Source organism: Lycorma delicatula, chromosome 1 (assembly GCF_047948215.1).
Source record: "Lycorma delicatula isolate Av1 chromosome 1, ASM4794821v1, whole genome shotgun sequence".
NCBI classification, from domain to species: Eukaryota; Metazoa; Arthropoda; class Insecta; order Hemiptera; family Fulgoridae; genus Lycorma; species Lycorma delicatula.
The window spans coordinates 294,756,219-294,772,273 of NC_134455.1; the positions used below are offsets into that span (position 1 = coordinate 294,756,219).

The following is a 16,055-nucleotide window of genomic DNA, read 5'->3' on the forward strand; positions in this document are numbered from 1 at the left end:
TATTAGTTTCTTTTCTTTTTTCAAGTGCGCTGTTTGTGTATCGTTCCAAGATGGCTGACAAAGGAAGACTCTGTTATTTTTAAATGAAACTAAAAGTATGGTGCTTACATAAAGACGGTTGTTTCTTTCCCTTTTTCCAGCTCAGTAGTCGTTCTCATTAAAAACAATACATATTTATACCTGACGAAAAATTTAATAGTGATGGTTCAGTATTTGAGAGTAAGCGCGCTCATTATCCACAGAATGTCGAAATTGTTCAGAGCAGCGTTGCTGAGGAGCCCGGGAAAATCAACAACACGTCTTGGGATTTCTAGGCGATCTGTGCAGCGAATTTTGAAAACTGATTTGCATTTTATCCGTAAAAAATAACAGTTTTGCCTAGATTAACGGTTGACAACAAACATCAAAGAATGGCATTCGCTGAACGGGCTGCACACCAAGACGTGTTGTTGAACAGTGTTTGGTTTTCAGGCACATTTTCTCTTAGATGAGGTTGTTAATAAACAAAATGTGCGTTTTTGAACTTCTGGAATTCCACACGTGCTACATGAAAAGATGCATCACGCTTTAAGAATTATGGTACGGGCCGCTATCTCAAGTCATGGGGTAATAGGGCCATTCTTTGTTGAACAGTGAACGTTAACTAAACGTGCTGCGTAATAATTTTGTTCCTCAACTTCTTGCAAAAGGGCTTCGATTTAAAAATGAATGATTCATGCAGGATGGAGCCAGACCACACACAGCTAATGTTGTTTTAGACTTTCTGCATGAAATTTTTAACACAAATGCCATTTCAAACCGATTTTTGTTAATAGTTTTGCGCATGGACAGAACTGGCCTCCAAACAGTTCTGATTTGAATTTTGAATCCGTGTGATTATTTTCTTTGGGGATTTCTAAAGGAAAAAGCTTTTCTCTAAACATCCTTATACAGTTATGGAACTGCGAGATCTGATCATTGAGGCGTGCAACGAGATAACCAAGGATATGTGTCGTCGAGTTATTAACAACGTAGGAGTTCGTGTTGAATTTGCTATACGTAATGGTAGTAATATTGAACAACTGATAAGCAGAACATAATATAGTAAACACGTTGTATTTTACTTTTCTGTATTGCGATTGAAATAAATATTTTTTAATAAAACTAAATGTTGGATAATTTTGTGAGCCACTTCATCTCGACATACTAACGATTAAAAAGAACGGGTAGTTAAAACATCGTTCATAATGACTAGCGGTCATATGTGTAATGTGTTGTGTTGTGGTGTAGTTGTGTTAGTTATTATAACAACTAACAGAAAAGCGATTTGAATTCTATTTTTTAAATTTACGTAGTATTAGTGTGTGAACATTAATTTTTTTTTGTAATAGAGGCATTTTATGCCATTTGGTTTTGAATGTTTTTAATTCCTCATTAGTGTTGAAGAAAGAGGTTAGTTTATTAATTTTATCGTAAGCAAGTATATTTTTGTGGATTACGTTCGTAACCAAAAATTTCTACTTTGGATTACTCTTGGTATTATTTGTTTCCTTAATTACAGCGTTGTAATTTGAATATCATAAATCATACTTCATTCACATAATAAATAAGTAAATAACCAGATATTTTGTTAATAAGAACGAAAAAATTAATTTCGTAACATCATTGTTGGTATGAATCAAAGTTACGTTGAACTATTGGCTTTAATCTATTATGCCTCTAATATATACAAGGAGCATGTCCTTACTGATGTTTATCAAATATTGTGCGTTTTTAGTTCTTGGAAATCATGTTGTTTGTTAATTTACTTATGATTGTTAGCTGTTTTAATGTGTGAATTTTTAAGGATTTGTTGATGTTAGTTAAGGTGTAGTCTGTAATTAAGGAGTAAACGATATTTGAATTTTATTAACAGTTGACTGAAATTTCATTATAAAACATTTGTGTGGTTTTTTAATGTTTTGCTTACTTTTTTTGTTTACATACTTATTTACTTTTTGTTTTACTTGTACTTTAAGAAGTTTGTTGCTTGCACGTACCTTCAACGAAAATGCTTTGAAAAAAATATTTACACTTTGGCCACAAAGACTTGCCATGTAAAGAAGTAAACATCTCCTAAACTCATTTTAAACTACATCAGAATGTGCTCCCCCATTGTCTACTCCTCAAAGGGAGTTGTCAAAAGTTGTTAAGCCTGAACTTTAAGGTTGCCCATGAATTTGAACCAATGCCAATCCATTATCCTTCAAATTATTCATTTAAAAAGTACCTTTTACACTTTCAGAGAATTATTCGTGGAGCTTCCTTATCAAAACACTCAACCAATCTTTTTATGTTTACATAGGTTTCATTTGAGTTTGTATGCTCATGCATCCAAACACTCACAAAAAAATCTTTAGTTGAATATGTGCTTGTTTCTTCCATTTTAAATACACTGTACAGATAAAAATTCTTATTTAATATATGAGAATTGCATCAGCTTCTAACAAACCTGGGATTTCTTGAGTAAATGAAATCTGCCGATTAATCTTTAAGCATGGCACAGACACACAATCAGTAATTCACATTTGATTATTCACTACAGTTTTATCATGAAAGAGTGTATGTGTGTGGGTATTACTTCCAGCAGTTGACGTATGGAGTGAAGTACGACATATTGACTTGTTTTTAATTCTTTCAACACTTCTAATGTGCGTGTGTGTTACCATAAGTTTTTGTTTGCTTTACAATAACCTGATGTACAGTGTTACCAACCTGTATCTTATGTTATGAAAAGGCCGTAAAGTCTCTTCTATTAATTTGACTACACTTAATTTTACTACTTAATTAATATTAAAATACTGCAGCTTTTTTTTGTACCTTTATATTAATTGAGCACCAGTTACTTATTTTTTTAACAAATACTGTTTCCTTAATTTATTATGTGTATTTATTATTAAGTTGTTTTCTGACATATACTTAGGTATTTGGGTGATTGAGAAATCCCTTTTAGAAAATTAGAATTTCTTTGAAAGTTTATTTGTGACGTGTTGCCAAAATGGAACTCTGTTATGTACAAGTCAAATTGATACCTCGATAGTGTTTATTTTGTACTTTTAATCTTTTGATGTTTTGCATATGTATAGTGTCTTTAGGCTTTACATAGAATATTACTGAAGAAAAGTAATTAAGACTAAAGAAAAGTTTTGTTCAATTATAAACTTTTGTATAATCAAATAACTATTTTTTGTAATGTTTTACTATGAAGAAAAATTATATATGTATATTTCATAGTATTGAAATTTATGAAAAAGCTAAAATAAGGCATTATTGTAAATTATTTGTATTATGAAGGTTCAAGTTAAAATTCACAAAAATTAAGAAGTGAAATTGTGTACCTGTGATTAGGTTGAGCAGTAATGGGAAAGAACTTTAAAGACTAATAAGGGACTTATAACCTCAAAAAAACTTGCTGTGAAGAAGAAATTTGAATTAAGTATGTCAGCAAATTTCTTTTGCAACATAAAGAAGTGCCCCATTTGGTTTTGGCAGCAGAGTGTAGAAATTATGTATAAAATTAGCATGATCCATGGTTTATTTTGTTGTATTATTATTTTTTCATTTAATTTTGGCTTAATATTCCTTAATTATTTATACTGTAAAGGATTTTTGTTTTGAATAAAATTTGAAAGAAAAAGTATGATTGTTATCCTAGGAAATTTAGTTTTGGCCATTTTGTGAATAGTAAAAAAAAATCCTAGTGTTTATCTGTGTATGTTTACATCATTGGTTAATTTCCCACACAAACTTTGTAAGTAAATTTTCACAAAATTTAGTATGTATTTAAATGACCCAAGAAAGTCTATTGATGTTGAATTTAATCTTACTATAGGTGATTAAGATTAAGTCCCATTATAACCCTCTTAAGAATTGAACTTTTTAAAAAGCTAATACGAAGAAAATAGAATTTTGGGAATCCTACTTATCAAATTCCAGTCTTTAAGAATTAGAGGTTCTTAAGATGTCATGATTTATCCAACCCCAATTTATGAATAAATGAAGTCATTTAGAGATTTAATGAAAATTAAGAAGTGAAATTGTGTACCTATGATTAGGTTGCACGTAAACTAATTTTATAGGTTGCTGACATGTGGTTTAATAACTGAATGGTGGTTTTATCTCTTGTCAACTAGAAAATTTTTTGTAGTCAATGAACAAGGTTTTATGATCTATTTTTCTGTTCTTAGCTTTAGTACTGTTATGTTGAAATTGTTAATTTTGTTTTTTTTTATACTATTGATGTGATTTCAGATTTTAATGTTTTATATCATACAAGAGAAATGTAAATCACTTATGATCATATAATGTATACTCATTATTGGACACTGTTAAAAAATGCTTTATTAATTACATTCTGTGGTAAGAATATTACGTTGTTTACTTTTTCTCTTACTTTTGTTTTGTGTGTTTGCATGTCTGAAATCCATATTGTATAAATACAAATTTATTTTAGCATTAGCAGTGTGAAGTTCTCTGCTCTGTTTAACCACATTTATTTATGGTAATTTTACCTTATTGTTATTTTCTGAAACATTCATTTTTGGAATTTTTTTACCTCTTAGCATTGGTTAATAAATAACATATCTTTAGGCCACCTTAGGTGCTTCATCCATCAAAATAACTCAGTGACTCATTTTTATTAGCAAATTGAAATGCTTAGGTATACTTCTTAGAATAAAAAGCAGTGTAAAATCATAGATTAGTTTAGTTATTTTCTGTATATAATAAATGTTAATTTATGTTTGATACGTGTCATTTTTTAAATGCACTCTTAAACTTCCTTCCCACTGTGATGTCTGATATATACTTCAGATTAGTCAAATCATGTCACTTATGATAAATAATTACATTTTTAATTTTATTTGTAAAATGCAAACCACCAAAACAAATTAACTAGTTAATTTAAACTTATCCTATTAATTTCCAATAACCAGTTTTCACATAACCTACATCTTCATTTGGTATTAAATTTAATTTTATTATATTAAGATTTATTATTTTTAATAATTTGTCATTTTGTTCGGGAAGTTATAATATTTTTACATTGTAAAAGTACATATTACAAATGTACATGTACTTCTGATGTCTAGTACAATATGGCTTGCGTATTAACTCAATTCAACCAGTGACTTTCAGCTCATGAAAGTTTGCCGCTTGCCAACTTCAGTGTCTAGTGTACTAGTCATGCAAAAAAATGTATTCTTTCCATTTCCAATGTTTTATATGTTGTTATACATAATATATTTATTAACTCCAAGTATTAATTTATATGTATTTTATTTTTGTCTGTTTTTATTTTACTTTTACTACAAATAAATGCTAGCAGCATAAAAATATTTATTTTGACTTACTGTAATGGAGAAACTGTTACACTGAAGATGTTGCTAAATCTTAGATGCCGAAATCATCTTTGTTCATGAATAATCAGTCACTGTCTTCATCACTACTATCTCGTAAATTGATGACAAATTCTTCTTCAACATCATCAACTAAATGTTTTTTCTCCAAATACTCATCTTTTAGTTTTTCCACATTCTCGTGTATTGGTGACCAGTGTTTCTCTGTTATATTAGAAATTCATTCTTTACATAGCATAATTGCAGCATTTAAATTGAACATGATGTTTCTATGGGCCACATTTCCTTTTACATTTGCCCATATTTCTTTTTTCAATGGGTTTAGATCCAGGCGGTATGGTGGCAGGTGAATGGCTGTGTGACTGTGAGCTTCCAGAAGGCGATCCAAAGTATACATCTTATGCCTTGGTTTATACAGCTTAACTAGTTTGTAAAGTTCCACTCTAAGCATTTTAGAATGAAACTACACTTGCTTCGCCAGCAGTACAACTATTCGCAGGGTAGATCTTGACAGTTTGTTTTCCACCCATTTCATGAAATTTTCGAAGTTCATGTTGTGTTAATCCCTACTTGACGTGATACTTTTCCACATCAGGAGAGTGTTGTTTATGAATCCCATCTCGCCGCCATCGTGCAAGATTATCTTTCAGTTTCCTTTTGATATAGGATGATGAATTCCCTGATCAGAATTGTCCAACCACGTTTTGTTTGAGATATGATATGATAAAATGGTACTTATGTATTAAAATGGTGCCACCATGATTGGAGGGTTATATATAATAGGTCTGTAAATTTATGATGGCTGTTGGAACCTGTTAGGAATAAAGTAGAAACACAAAACTAGAAATTAAATTATTTATTCAAATTAACCGAACCTAACCTGTAAAAATCTAACAGCTTCCTTTTCACAATGTGGGAGATGCCGAATTCTAAGTGCACACATTTTACTTATAAGTTAACCGTTAATTTCAGCAAATATTTTTATTTTATCGTCTTACTGATAAGAAATAAAATGTAGTTAGTTATTTAACTCAGCACCAGTCATGCTGGTTATAACCTCCCAACAATAGTGGCACCGTTATAATACAGCAGTACCCGTAAATTGTATGTTTCATTCACATAAAAAAATGGGACATTTTTTATCTCTGTAATGTTTAATACATCTTAAGTAATGTGTTGTTTTGTTCTCATATTTCATCATTTTTGATGAGAATATCTCTATTATTTTTTGTTTTTCTCAGTTAAAATCCTAAGGGGTTCAACATTTTCCTGACGCTCTATACACCACTCTGAAAACTAATACCCTCTTTCAGTTTATTGCAGATACAATTAATAACAATAGGAAAAATACCTCTGTTTTGTTGAACAGTATTAATTACATCAGTTCTATTACTTTAGCTTTAGGAAGCAATTTTTCTTGCAAATTAAAATCATAATCAATTCATCTGACACTGACCCTAAACATTTACTGAAACTGTCTAAATTAATAATTCTGTTTTCTCAGTTATATATTTTTTAGGGGGGTTTGAAACGAGCATTCACCTTCCAACATCCCATTCTTTTCTTTTCAAATAGTTTTAACCAGTCCTGGCTGAAACCCTACATGCAGTAGCAGTTCTCTCTATACACTTTTTCACAGGAATAATGAATGGTATGCTTGGAACTGTTTTGCCTCTCTTTCCATAAACTGATTAAAATTCCATATAATTTTCCAAGCTTGACTACAGAGAGTTTTGATGAAAAAGCTTCCGTAATTGCTCAACACTAAAAATATGCAAGAAAATAAATAATCACTATTATTTACGTACAACTACAACAATATACACAGGATAATGCAATCAACATATAAAAAACAAAGTATAGACAAGTATAAACAAATTAACTATGTGGCATGCACTACTTCACAGTTTAACTGGAACAAGATTCTTAATGTGTTTGCATTTTACATACAAATTTGTCATGTTGTTAGTAATCAGATGATGCCTTTTGGTTAGATAGCACAACAAACTCCGCTCCCTCATCCTGCAAAACCCAGCTGACAGTTCAGTTGATAAAGTCAGGGCAAGCTTTCAGCTCAACTAAGTATACTGAAATAATCTAATCTTTAAAATATATTAATTTGTTTAAATAAAAAAAATTAATAGCTTATATCTAAAATGCATACACAGATAAAATAATAGAAAACAATTATTAATGTATGTATAAAAATAAAAAAAGAGGAATTTATAAAATTAAATGCAGCAATATTTAAATATGTGAAATTAATAGATAATTTAAAAAATGATTTACAAAAAATAACACAGCAAACAAAAATATTAAAAGAGGTAATGTATATGACTATCTGTTACAATGTAAGCATATTACAGATTGCAAAAACAACTTGGAAATTTGTGTTAATGTTAAAAAAATGTGTATACTTGAAAAATATGACATTTATAAATATAAACAAAAATAAAAAAAATGATGAACCACCAGATCACATTTTAGAATGTTGATTTAATTAACAATATAATAACATTCAATAATGGCAATAGAATTTAAAAGAAAATAATACATTTTGAAGATTAGATTATTCCAGTACTGGACAGCACAAGTACATGTACTTTTACAATGGAAAAATATTATAATTTCCTGCAAAAAAATAATAAATCTTAATTGAATAAAAATTTCACTTGTCAAGTTATAAATGTGCCCTTCATCTGGTGCCCAGATAATATCAAAGTAATAGCTGAATTCTTCCACAAAGCGTTGTAATCTTCTGTTACAGAAGTTACTTCAGTTGTGATCCTGGTTTTCAGTTCATTCAAATCGGCAGGTAAATTTAGAACATAAACACTTGTTTCACATATCCCCACACAAGAAAAAGTCACAAGGTGTAATGTCTGGGACTCTTGGGAACCAAGAGTAGTGTCAAGTCTTGGGCTCCGGTATGCCGTATCCAGTGTTAATGCATAATGTTTCATTTAGAAACTGATGAACTTGGCTGTGCCAATGTGATGGGACCCCATCTTACTGAAAAATGAATTCTTCAGTCTTCATTTAGTTATGGAACATTCAGTTCTGCAGTATTTCAAGGTAAGAATAAGAATTTCCTGTTACTGTGTTTCCTTCAAAACAGAAGTAAATAAATTTTTGTAAATGAAACTGCACATAACACATTAACTATTGGTAAATCTTGTCCGTGTAGTACAATCTTGTCCAGATTTTCAAGTTTTCTTATGCGAACATTGTGACATGAAGCTTTACTGTTTAAATGAGTTGTTGCTTCATTACTAAAAATTAACCACAATAAAAACTTATCATTTCCATATCAACTAGAAGCATAAGCATTCACAGAAATCTTTACATTCTCTTTTATCATTTACATGAAAAGCTTTATCATTTGTAATTGGTACGGCCTGACATGCAAGCATCGTCGTAACGCACACCAAAATTGTATGAAGGATCACAAGTTTTCAGCCAGCACGACAAGTGGACTTTTTCAAGATTCACTGAAAAGTCTCTTGAATTTATAGTTTATTTTTCTCTGAAGTGCATGGTTGCCTTGGACTCTTCTCCTTATTTGAACATGCTTGATTCTTCAAATTGTTTACACCAGTGACAAATGTTCTTAGCTGGTAGTTTGATCCTGACACTGTCAAAATGCACGCTGAACTGTTATTACAGACTCTGCCTTGTTATATTGTAGAACACAAAATGCTTTCTGTTGCATAGATGCCACGTTGTTTACACTGAGGTTAGGGTTTCTTTAGTGCTAATATTGCATTCTGGCAGCTGGTGAAACTTTAGGATGGTTTTAAATGGTGCAAATTTCATTCACTGACCATGCATTGTTGTACAGGGTTTGAAACCCGATCATTCGTTTGATACACACTTAATTATAATTCCTTTTTTAAAATAAAAATATTATAATTAGAAGTTAATTGAATTATTTTGCTGTAAATTCTTACAACATAAATATTATAAATTGAAATCGAACAGTTTACAGATTAACTTCTCTAGGTATGTAACGTGTACTGTAAAGATACTGACCCCTGGTGTTTACAGAAACAGTTAGGTAAAAGATTGAAGAATGTATGCATCATAATGAAAAATGATGGAGGAAAACTAACCAGTTTTGTCCCTAATTCTGAGAACATCTTATTTAGACATTCATAAGATAATTGAAGAATTATAGCAATGCATTAGTTCAAAATCACAGAAAATTAGGCATTGAAAGGGGAGAATATCATACAGAAATGATAATTTACAGTTGAAAGTAGTTAAAGATGGTCTTACAACTTGATGAAGAAGATTAAAAAAATGAAAGAAAAATGAGCTTGATGTTAAAGATAACGACTGAATTCTTAACAAAAGTTTAGGAGTAGGTTCAACCATACAATTTCAAAGCTTTTTGGCTTGTTGAAAAGGAAGCTGCAGTGAGGAGTACTTCATTTGAATCTTTCAGAAGTAGATGAAATTTTAACTGATCAAATCAGATCCACCTTAATTAAGAAATTGGGAGGCCCCAATAGAAGGAGTTTTTCTTTTAAACTAGGTTTCATTGTTTTCAACAACCTCATGTGAATGTTTACTGATTGGGCAAAAGAAACTTCCTCATTATTTACTTTCAGGAGTTATAAACATATGATACTTAAAGTTGAAGATGTAAAATAATACTAAAGTAATAATTATTGTTCTGAATTTTAGAGTTGCTTTTGGATGTATAAGTTATTACAATATCATGTTTCAATAAATGTGTACATTAATCAAAGAAAGGGTTATGCTAGCTACATAAAAAGGATATCAAAATAGTGAATCCTTGGTATAAAGAATTCTTGAACTAAAGGAGTAATGACAAGTATGTAGTACATTAAAAAAGAAAAAGACCTCTAGTTGTTTTCATTGATTAAAAAATGGCTGTGGACAACATCCCTGATAAAGATATAAGAATTTAGAAGATAACTCTAGCACTTTTAAATGGTGAGAGTGGAATGCAGAAGTGCGAGATTAAATTTCTTATAAAACCTGGGTAAGGAAGGGTGGAAACCATAAACTGGTAACCATAACTGTGAACTGCTACGTTCCAAGGAGACCTTTATTACTAATGTTCATCTTAGGTCTTTCTCATTCTCAGTACAGTTTGATGCTTTCAAAGATTACAAACTTCATGTCAGGGAGTTGCTGATATTCCGAGTGCTTTTTTATTTGAAGATTATAACTGGCACATTTTGGAGCAGACAATAAGGTGTAATATAAATGTTCAGCAAGGGTAATAATATGGGCTACAAAAATACACCAAGATCAGCATAAACAAGAGTGTAACTAAGCAGTTGGTGAATCTGGATGGTGATGAGGAAGAAGTTGGTGGAGAAGTGGTTGGTAGAGAGTATAACTTAATATTTTATGCATATTTATTTTTTCTCTAGTAATTATAGAGGCCTACTTCTTTTTTATGATAAATAATGAATTATGTAGGATGTGAAAAAACAAGTTTGACCAGGATTTGAATTTGCCAAAGTCTTTCAAATTAAAGACAAATGCTATCACTCTGTCATAGTGGTTGATGAAGTAGTATCATATATAAATTGTGTATATTTTTGCATATACATATTTTCAAATTATAAATCCTTATATTTAATATTTGGAATGAATATTACTGTTTAGATTAAGTTCAGTTTTGTGTCATAACTGTTATAAACTTTATATCTGATTAAAAATATTTGTTATTTTCGTGAAGTATGTGTTTTGCACTTCTTGAGCTAGACTACTTTTTTTGTAGACTTAATGAGTTATAGATTATCATACAATTATTTCATATATTTGAAATTTTTTTGCCTTTTTTTTACTTACTATTTTTAATTTAATGTGTTTTCCTGGTCATTAGTGAATATGGTTTATAAAAATGATATTTTATTTTGGGTTAATAACGAAGATGATATTGATTAGTGTATTATTGTTTGTATTTACTGGTACTGATCAATTTTTTTTTCAGTAACCAGTTGCAGATCTTTAGTATTACAAGAATATGGTCCTCAACCATTAAATACACTTCCTCTTAAAAATGAAAATATAGAATCAGCTGAGGTTGCAGAAAGTCCAAAGGATGTGGCATCAGTTAGCAAATTTATTAAAGAATTCCATGTGAGTATTTTAAGTTTCCTTCATTAAATGTTTATCCATTTTCTCTAGTATTTTGCTTTACATTATTTTTTAATGAAAAGTAACCATATTTTATGACTGTTGTTAACCAAGCTGTGAAATGTAAACAAAGATATTACTGATATTTACTATTACTAAAAAATGATAGTTGCATCTGATTTTACTAAGTTAAAAGAGTTTCAGCAGCAGCAGTTACAACTTAAAGTTGGGTAACACTAATTATTGTTGTTCAGATTTCCTGAACTTCGGACAATTTGTCAAATTTATCTGCAAAATAATATAATAGTTACTGCAAAGAACTATACCTCGGTTTACAGTAGGAATATAACAAATTTACCTGAATTGGAAGTTTGCATTCTATAATATCACATTGAACCTGAATCAACATTTGATTTACAGGAGAACCAGGGATAAAGTTTTAGTCATGAAGCATACACAATTTTATGCTATTAAAATGTTATGGAAATGTGTGTTCTGTGAAAAACACATTTAGAAAACTTCATGATTTTTTGAATCCATACAATTATCCAACAGAAAAACAATTCACATTATAGTGCATAAATTTAAGGAAACTGGGTCTGTATGAGATGTACAGATTTTTGAGCCTGCTTATTCATTTCAGCTGAAGACTGACATTTTCTGAAAATGTTGCTGAAGATCCAAGAATGTCAAATCCATTCTGTTTAAAATAATTTGATACTGCCAAGACCTCCTGGGGAGTTTAAGAAAAGATTTGGTTTTAGACATGTATAAGATACATTGATGTTGGAGTTATATTTATTGATTAGACCCTTGAAAACTGACCATAATTTGTCACAAGAAAAAATGTAATACTGATGAAATTGTAAATATTTTTGTAAGAACACAAGAGTACAGATCACATAACTGCATAATTTATAAGTAAAATGACAGTGTTTTTAATCTGTTAGTGCAATATTAATATAGAGATAAATGAATATAGTTCAAAGTAAAGTTTAGTTCAGTTTATGTCTGTACTACAGTTATTTTTCAAAAATACTAATTCAGAAAACACTCGCTGATTAAATATTAATATTTTTATTTTTATTAATGATACATAAGTTATATGCATCATTATAATTTATTCGATTGTGGATTAGATAGTTCTTCATATTCTTAAAACTAGTATGTTTTTAAATTTTAGTAGAAATGTTTAATCACAAGTTATACAAATTTTTGTGTTCACCAGTTGGGTTGCGATTCTTGGCTTATTATAACAGGAATTCCTGTTTTACATCATCAATGAGAATATGACAAATCATTACATAGTAATTACAATTACCTGGGGACCAAATTGAAGTGTGAATAGGTGACATGAGAAACCCACATGAGATTAAACTGTTTTACTTTAAGAGCAACTATCAAAAGTAAATTTACAGCTTATTGTTTTATCTTTGCCCTTACAGTAATATTTAGATCTATTTTCTTGTTGCAGAGAAGATTTGAAGAAGACCCATTTACTGGAACTGAACGCACGGAGAAAATATCTGAAACTATGACTGAAGAAAAATCTGCAGTACTGTTTGAAGCTCCAGTAACATCTGAAAATGTTACTGCATATGTTAATGAAACAGAATCTAATTCAACAAACAGTTCTACAACAATTGTTAATTGTAGCAATGAAAGGCAACCTGGAGTTCTTTCTGTTGAGGTAGTTGCTTTGAATTTTTATGATTATGTTTTTTGAATTATTGAAATAGTTATGAACTGTTTAACAGATCAGTAGTTAGTTATTCAAAAATGTAAATTTTTTGATAGAAATTGCTACAAAATTGTTAAAAAACTGTAGTAGGAATTTTTACACCTGCCTCACATAATCATATAACTGTAAAATTCCAGAGTGGCAGTTACTACCTTGAGACTTCGCAAATTTTTCTCACATATTATATTTCACTACACCAGTTTCAGCAGTAGAGGGTAGCATTCAGTAGCAACCAGTTTTCCATTTTTGTCCTCCATTATTTACGAAACTATAATGATAATTATCTTCGCTCATTTATGCACTTGTAAGTTTTCTATCTTATTTCTATCCAGAAGAAACTACCTTTGATTTTGCTGTAAAAACTTTTCCTTTATTCATAGATAAATACAGTTGTGTGACAACTGAACTTTTAATTTTTATCAAATTTATGCTTTTTAAATTAAATTATTTTTGCTTCTAAAATTATTTAGCTACAGTAATTGAGAATGTTTCAGGAAGTTCCTGCCGATTGTTATTAGTGTATTTGTTTAATCGTAATAATGAAAAATGTTTATGCAAAGATGGATGTGAAAGTGCTTTTCTTTTAAATTATGGAAGAGCTTTCATTGTTTTATACCCTAAAACAGAAAATAATTCTATATTATAATAGAGGATCTACATATATAAAGCACAACACATCTGTGTCAGTAAGGTACATTTAAATAAACAAGGCATTCGTAAGTTATTAAATTAAATATTTTATTTCCAAACATTCCTGTACCTTAAATTCTAGAGTAAATGCTGGTAGTGGCTGCCATCTTCATGAATACATGCTTCCAGTCTTTTCACTCTTTCTTGCGACTGTTTTGGGTTGATATTTAAAAAAGCGTGTTCGATACTGACCTTCAGTTGTTCAAGTGTTCGTGGTTTGTTGCTGTAGACCTTTTCTTTGAAGTAACACCACAGGAAAAAATCTAGCGCAGTTAGATCTGGAGATCTTGGTGACCATAATCCACAACCAATAACAGAATCATCAAAGATGATTTTGATAAAATCAGAAGTTGAATGTGTGTAGTGTGATGTTGCATCGTCATGTTGGAACCAGGTGTAATGAACTTCGTCTTCCAAGAGTGCAATAAATTGCACTCCAAATCCTACTGTTATAACTGTTTCTGTAGCCATCCAGATGAACCATACCTTATTTGTGAAAAAGATTGAGTCCATAACATGAGTACCCTCGTGTACTAAGCGACAAAACCACTGACAATATTCTAGATGTTTTTATTTGTCTGGATCAAGTAATTTATGAACTGTTTGAATTAGATGTGATCGTAAGTTTAATTTTTTTGTTGTCTGATGAATGGTTGATTTTGGTAAATTAATTTCAGCTGACAAGCAACAATTGATTTTTTTGGCGATGCAGTTAATTGATCTTTGGTTTCATTGACTGTGTCTGATTCAACATTGTCATTGATCTTTTGTGTTCCTTCTTATTAACAGAATCTGGCTCTGTAAATTTAGCCATTAACCTCAAAACTGATGTCTTGTTAGGTGCTGGTTTATCATGGTACTTATGGCAAAAAGATTCTTGCACTGCAATCACTGATCGTGTGCTAAAGTATGATTCAAGAATAAAAACGCATTGGTCTTGTGAAACACCATCTTCTCTCTACCAATACACTGAGCATTACAAATGCTTTGTTATGGCTATCAGTAGCAGTCTACTGCATTGGTGCGATGTTCACTTGTTGGACAAGTCCATTCCAGTAAAACATAGGGGGTTGGGCAATCAATTCAAATATTATAGAAGGCTGATTGGTAAATAACACTTTAAATGGGACACTGTAGCACTAAGTGAAATATTTTGTAATATAACATTTGCATTTACAGGTAATTTGTGTAGTCAGTTGAGAAAGCACACTTGTATTTTGTTTGTATTTATTACAAATCACATTTATCACTGCTATTACAAATTAAATTTATCACTACCATTACAAATTACATTTATCACTACTTTAAAAGTTCATTTTTGAAATTTTTATAGGGTCATAAAAATATCTGTTGTGAAAATTTTAAACTGTAATTATACATTATTTAAAAATTATCCCCATAAAATTCTTTCAAACTCTACACGCAATCACACAAGCATTCACACATACAGAAGCAGTTTCCCTGTCAAGAAAAAATTGTGAACTCAACCATTAGCAAGAAATTTCATGATGACATTTCTTTAGGATGCAAAAGGCTCAGTTTTTTTTGGATTTTCTAGATAAATGAACAGTAAACTGTGCATACTATTGTTACTACTGTGAGGTGGTTATCTATCAACAAAGTGAAGCCAGGAGTATTGAAAAAACACCCCGGTTCTCAGCACAAAGGCATCATTCTGCTTTACTATAATGTCCAGTCTTACACAGCTCAGGTAATGCGGGAAACCATTGAAAAATTGCACTGGGAAGTACTATCTCACCTGCCATACAGTCCTGATTTGGCCCCATCGAATTTCTACTCGCTTGATCCACTTAAGAAGGTGCTACTTGGTAAAAACGTTAATGGCAAGGAATGATATCAAATAAAATGTGCTAAATTGGCTTTCTTTGCAGCAGGCGTAAATAAGCTGATTCATAGATGGGACAAATGTGTTAATGTTGCTGGAAATTATGTTGAAAAGTGAAAAAAAGGCACATTGATTAAATAAACTTTTTTAGCTCCAGAGTAATTTGTTTTTTTAATTATTGAATGACCCTTGTATTTGAGTTGAATATCTTCAATATGTAAGCTTAATGGACTGATGTCCAATTGATGATGTAATGGAAGCATTTTGATTTTCTTGAATTTTC

General features: G+C 30.5%; 1 protein-coding gene across 1 annotated transcript in view; it reads left to right on the plus strand.

Annotated features, from left to right (window-relative positions):
* The first annotated feature begins 1,225 nt into the window (after window positions 1-1,225).
* Window positions 1,226-16,055, plus strand: part of bug (thioredoxin domain-containing protein bug) — a 49,483-nt gene continuing 34,653 nt past the window's right edge. Inside the window, exons 1-4 of the mRNA XM_075379794.1 lie at window positions 1,226-1,431; window positions 4,270-4,377; window positions 11,350-11,498; window positions 12,970-13,185. Of these exons, the coding sequence (XP_075235909.1) occupies window positions 4,323-4,377; window positions 11,350-11,498; window positions 12,970-13,185 (420 nt within the window). The 5' untranslated portion in view covers window positions 1,226-1,431; window positions 4,270-4,322. The remainder of the gene's footprint in view (window positions 1,432-4,269; window positions 4,378-11,349; window positions 11,499-12,969; window positions 13,186-16,055) is intronic.